A 5708-nucleotide genomic window follows, 5' to 3' on the forward strand; every position below is an offset into this window, starting at 1 on the left:
AGCCGAAGAACTACATCCAGCAACACTTCCAGCAGCAGCAGCTCCAGCAGCTCCAGCTCCAGCAACAGCAGCAGCAGCAGCAGCAGCAGCAGCAGCAACAACAACAGCAGCAGCAACAACAACAACAACAGCAGCAGCAACAACAGCAGCAGCTCCAACTCCAGCTCCAGCTCCAGCAGCAGCAGCAGCTCCAGCAACAACAGCAGCAACAGCTCCAGCAGCAGCAGCTCCAGCAACAGCAGCTCCAGCAGCAGCAGCAACAACAGCTCCAGCAGCAGCTCCAGCAGCAGCTTCAACAGCAGCAGCTCCAACAGCAGCAGCTCCAACAGCAACAGCTCCAACAGCAACAACAGCAACAACAACAACAGCAACAGCAGCAGCAGCAGCAGCAGCACTTTCAACAGCAGCAGCAGCAGGCCCAATTTCAACTTCACCACCAAAATTTGCAGTCCCAGCAGCAGCAGCAGCAGCAGCGCCTGCCACAGCCGGCGCTCCTGCAGCCGGCGCTGTTTCAGCGCACACAGTCGCAGGCTCAGGCGCAGCAGTTCACCCCTCGCCAGCAGTATGGCCTGCTGGCTCTGCAAGAGGCCCAGGCCCAACAGCAACAGCAGGAGCATCTACCGTACCAGTTTCATCAGCAGGGCCTTCTTCAGCTTCACCAGCAGCCCCGGCTCCAGCAGCAGGTCCAGCAATCGCAAGCTCTTCCCCTCTCACAGCAAGATATCCACAGCACCCTCAATCAGCAGCAGCAGCAGCAGCAGCAGCAGCAGGCCTTCTCCCAGCCGGCCATCGTGGCGGGATACGAGCACCCGGTGCTGTACCTGCAGTCGCATCCGTCCTCGGCTGGGTCCTCAACCGTGTCGACCCCCTCAACCGTGTCGGCCCCCTCCACCTCCCATGCAGCCATGGATCCGGCACATGCGCTGTTCCACTTCCAGCCGCCGCTCCAGGGTCCCCGCGTGGTGGTACGTTCCATCTGCATGCCTGCTTGCCGCTGTCCCCTCCCCTCCTGGCGCCCACTCTCTGACCGGATCCTGCTCTTTCTTATTTCTTCGCCCATGCGCCCATGCGCCCATGCGCCCGGCACACGCACACGCACACGCACACACGCACACACGCACACACGCACACACGCACACACAACAGGAACTGCCAACTGGCATTCGAGCAGACGGCAACTGGGCCACCGCCGTGACCAACCATCCTCTCATCGACTCGATGACCATCCCCAAACGTATCTGCCCCTTTCTGCCCGGCTCCTCCTCCTCCTCTTCCTCTCCCCCCTCCCCTCTTCCTAGCTCACACACGCTTCCCCTCGCGGCCCCCTCCCTCCCTCCCTCCCGACACACCCATCCAGCGCCCCCGCCATCACAGGCCGCCCGCGTGGTCAATCAGCGGACCTACTCGGTGAAGGCCAAGCTCGCGGTCAACACCACCACCAACAAGCACTACCGCAATGAGCAGGCCGTGCTCAAGTGGGGCACCAATCACCTGAAGGACCTCGGCAAGCCCGAGGCCCAGGTGTCCGTGGCCATCCGCCAGTGCCGGTATCTGCGCACCCTGCAGAATGCCTTCCACTTCGATTACTCGCAACTGTCGCTCGACGAATTGGTCCAGCCGCGGACCGCCGCCTCGGCCCTTCCCTCCCCCTCGCTGGGGGCCGACCATCCCGGGGGCGTGATGGCTTCGGGGCTGGGCCCGGCGGTGCCGGGCGGCCTGGCCGGACCACATCACCACCCGGGCCTGGCTCCGTCGCCCACCTCCTCGGTGGTGCACTCGCCACTGAGCCCCCTGGCCGTGGCCTCGGCTGGGGGGCCCATCATCGGGACCTATCCGCCGCACGCGGGCCACATGCTGCCGGCGTCCATGCTCCCCCCTCGGCCGCTGTCCATGGCGAACTTCGTGCGCGAGGCCGCCCGGCTGATGAAGGGCAGCGGCCCGCGCACCCGCAAGCTGGATGCGGCCAACTTGAACTCCATCCGCAAATGGGCCGAGGTGGTGTTCCTCCCACGCGGGCTTTTCATGGTCGGACCGCCGACGCGCGTCATCTCGCCGGATGAGAACTCCATCTCCCCGAGCCCCACTTCGCCCACATTCAGGCGCCCGAATGCCGGGGAGGCCCCACACCCGTTCCAGGTGGCGGCCAATGCCACCCCGCAAGCCGGGTTACTCCACTCCAACCCGGCGGCCATGCACATGCAGCAGCCCTTCCACATGCAGGCCCACTCCGCGGCGCACCTTCAAAATTCCTACCACCACCATCCCCACCACCCCCACCAGCAGCCGGCGTCGTCCATGGTGCTGGCGGCCGGCGGGGGCGTGCTCCCGCACGGCGGTGCCCTGCAGGATGACTGTGGCGCGGTCACATCGGCCGATCTGGCCGCCTCCTCGCCGGTCTCCGACCCCCGGGTGACGGAGCGTGTCTTCCGGTTACTCTTCTCCATTCTCATGCACATCCACGAGAATCTGGTGTCCTCGCCCAGTCGCGCGGCCTACCTCGACGCCAACCACTTCCCGCAGGGGACCAAGCTCGAGCGCATCATCTGGCCGCCGATGGCCACCACCGCCGAGGGCGGGCCCACCGGCGGCGCCGGCGCCGGCAATCCGCCCCCCGGCAAGCAGGCGCTCCCCACCGGGGGCAAGCGCACGCGCAATGCCCATGACGACCACTCGGCGATGGGGGGCGCACCGGACTCGGCCGCTGCGGCCGCCATTTCCCCCTCCTCGGCCTCCTCCTCTTCGTGCCAGCTGCTGGATGTCGACCCCGCCACCGCCATCATCGGGCCCGGCGGCTCCGGGCATCCCCGCTTTGGCGATGGCAATGCCGACGGCTCGCCCGCCCTCAAGCGCTCGCGGCCGGATGGCACCGGCGGCGGGACGCCACTTGGCCGCCGGGCGTCGGCCTCCTCGCCGTCGGAGCTGGACCTGGCCGCCATGGCCGGCGGCGGTGGCAGTGCCACCGGCGGGGGCGGCTGCTCCGCCGCCAACAGCGGCGCCAACATCAGCCTCTTCGATTTTCTCAACTGCACCGTGACCAACCTCCCGTCCATCGGCGGTGCGGTGCCGACCCCGGCCCCCGGCGTCGGCAAGGATGACAGCCTGGTCATGCCGACCCTCGGGCAGCTGTACCTCATCTCCCACCTCCTCTCCTTCTACCCGCCGGATTCGCAACGCCTGCAGGATTCGCCCGTGTCCCCGCGGGCGGGTGACCCGCCGGGCGGCGTGGGGGGCGCCGATGACGATCTGTCCGGCGATGCTGCTCGGTCATCACTGGCCGGGGCCGGCGCGGCCTCGGTCCCGGACAGCTCATCTCCGGATGTCGCCAACGCAGCTCTTTCCGGTGCGCACCGAATCTGCCCGTGTTCCCTCTCCCTCTCTCTCTCTGTGTATTTCTTTCTCCTTCCCTCTGTCTTGATCTTTTGCCCTGCTCTCTTCCCGCTTCCCGCTTCCCGCTTCCCGCTCGCTCGCCGTCACCTTGCCTTGGCGATTGCAGGCGGCTCGCCTCTCTCCCTCCTCCCCCGCATTGACCTCCCGCGTGTGCTGCATCTGTGTCGGTTCGAAAATCGTGCCCCCCCCCCTCCCCCCCCGCCCTCCTCAAGTGCGCCCCCCGTCGGCTGGACAGCCTCGTGGCGTCCGGCACCCCGGGGCCCCGGGAACCGATGGATTCCTGCGAATTGTCACTGCGCCGCTGCAGCAACAGCAGCAGTCTGCCGGCACGCGGCCCCTGACCGCACGCTACTCCATGTCTCCCTCCCCTTCGCTGGCCCGGCAGTCGCAGTACTCCCTGTCCTCGAACTCGAGCTCGCCCATGACGTCGGTCCCCTCGTCGGCCCTTGTGTCGGCGACTTCCTCGGCGGCCTCCTCGCCCAGCAGTGCCACCGTCGCCGGCGGGCTCCCGCCGCCCCAGCTGTCGGTCACCATTCCGCCCCCGATGTCGGGGCTCGGTGGTGGCGGCCCGGACTCTTCGGGCCTCAGTCGGTCGACCAGCTCGCCCGGGCTCCTGATGAATAACCTCTCCTCGCCGGTGGTCATCGGCTCTTCGGCCGCTGCGCGAGTCCAATCGCAGCAGCAGCAGCAGCAGCAGCAGCAGCAGCAACCCCTGGCGCCCTTCCATGGTGCCGGCAATGCCGGGCTCCAGATGATGGCCGGCGGGAATGGCGGCGGCCCCCCGACGGCGACGGCCCCGCACCAGGCCCCGCTGCAGTTCAAGCAGCAGTCCTCCGCCTTGGGCAATGGTGGCGGCGGGCCTGGCGCCCGTGCTGGCGCCCTGTCGAGCGGCATGCACCAGCCGCAGCTGACCATCGACACGTCGGTTTCCGGGGCCACATCCCCGACTCAGGCCCAGCAGCACCCGGCCCTGGTGGCGGCAGCCTATCACGGCGGGCTGGTGGCCGGTCATGGGGGCAGCGCCGGTGGCGGCGGCAACAGCGCCGGCTCCCAGACCGGCTTCCCCTCCCTCGGCCAGGGGGCCATGTCGCAGCCATCTGAGCAACAGCAGCAGCAGCTCCAGCTCCTGCAGTCGGGCCAGGTGACGCCGATCACGGCGACCGGCACGTCCGGCAATTGCGGCGGCGGCGGCGGCGGCGGCGGCGGCGGCGGCGTTGCCATGGTCCATGGCCAGCAATTCCACTCGGCCGCCGGAATGGCCGGCGTCTATGTCCCTGGCGCCCAGGATCCCTCCGTAGCCGGCCCCGGCCCGACGGGCCAGCTCCCGTCGCCCTACCGCGACTCGATGGCAGCGATCCAGCTGGCAGCGTCGGCGGCGGCTGCTGCTGACGCCAGCAACCCCGGTACGCCGGTGATCGATGCCCGTCGACTGATGGCCTTGGCGGTGTCCGGTGGCCCGGCGACCTCCCCCACTGGCACCGGCGGCGTGCCGGCCCTGCTGCCTCCGGGCCATATGACCGGTCACCGGCATTGAGGCCGGGAGGCAAAGAGAGAGAGAGAGAGAGAGAGAGAGAGAGAACATAGCAGGGCGGGAGGCGGCGAGGCGCATCCACACCCCCGAAATAGCGGGGCCCTTCCCGCAGCGCGTGGTGTGGTGTGTCTTCGCCTTCATCGCGCCCCCCCCCCCCCCCCCCCCCCACGCGCGCGCGCACACACACACACACACCTTTTGTGAAGGAAAAGGCATCTGCCCACACTCGGACTCCGACTCCCCTTCTGGCTAGAAAAAAGGTGGTGTGCGCGTGTGTGTGCGCGTGTGTCTGAGATCGGAAGAGAAAGTGAGCCAGAGAGAGAGAGAGAGTGAGTGAGTGAGAGTGAGAGCGATAGCAATACATCCTTTCCCGTCATCTCCTTCTCGCCCTCTCCTTTTCACCTTCCCGCCCGCTCGCCCATCCGCCCCCGAAGGTCTGGTCCCCAGTCCACTCTCCCTCTCTATCTCTCTCTCTCTCCTCTATGTTGGCCACTTTCACCCTCTCCTCGCCATGTGTCTCCCCCCTCCTCCTCCTCCTCCTCCTCCTTTGCCCCCTTTGAGCATCCTTGAGAAGCCACGATGCAAGCTAGCCCCCACCAGGAGACCTGGATTGTCTGAAGGTCCTCCGCGCGTGCAGGCGCCGAGAGGGGATCCCGCACGCACTCCTCTCTTCGCCCATTTTTGCAACCTTAGTTTTGTCCCTCCCTTCCTCGTCCTCCTCCCGGCGTGTGAAGTCGTCGCCCACGACCCCCCTCCCTCCTCCCCCCTCCCCTCCCCCCCCCCCCTCCAC

General features: G+C 67.6%; 2 protein-coding genes across 2 annotated transcripts in view; both read left to right on the forward strand.

The window, feature by feature from the left end:
- H696_04761 (hypothetical protein) overlaps positions 1-4955 on the forward strand; it is a gene marked incomplete at its 5' end in the record, with an annotated part of 5787 nt that extends 832 nt beyond the window's left edge. Inside the window, 4 exons of the mRNA XM_009498624.1 lie at positions 21-965; positions 1147-1234; positions 1358-3340; positions 3600-4955. Coding sequence (XP_009496899.1) covers positions 21-965; positions 1147-1234; positions 1358-3340; positions 3600-4921 — 4338 coding nt within the window. The 3' untranslated portion in view covers positions 4922-4955. The remainder of the gene's footprint in view (positions 1-20; positions 966-1146; positions 1235-1357; positions 3341-3599) is intronic.
- Positions 4956-5497: 542 nt separating this feature from the next.
- The window catches only part of H696_04762 (hypothetical protein), a gene marked incomplete at its 5' end in the record, with an annotated part of 3897 nt that continues 3686 nt past the window's right edge, over positions 5498-5708 (forward strand). Inside the window, one exon of the mRNA XM_009498625.1 lies at positions 5498-5530. Within this exon, the coding sequence (XP_009496900.1) occupies positions 5498-5530 (33 nt within the window). The remainder of the gene's footprint in view (positions 5531-5708) is intronic.

This window comes from Fonticula alba (genome assembly GCF_000388065.1).
Source record: "Fonticula alba strain ATCC 38817 unplaced genomic scaffold supercont2.8, whole genome shotgun sequence".
Taxonomy (NCBI): Eukaryota; order Rotosphaerida; family Fonticulaceae; genus Fonticula; species Fonticula alba.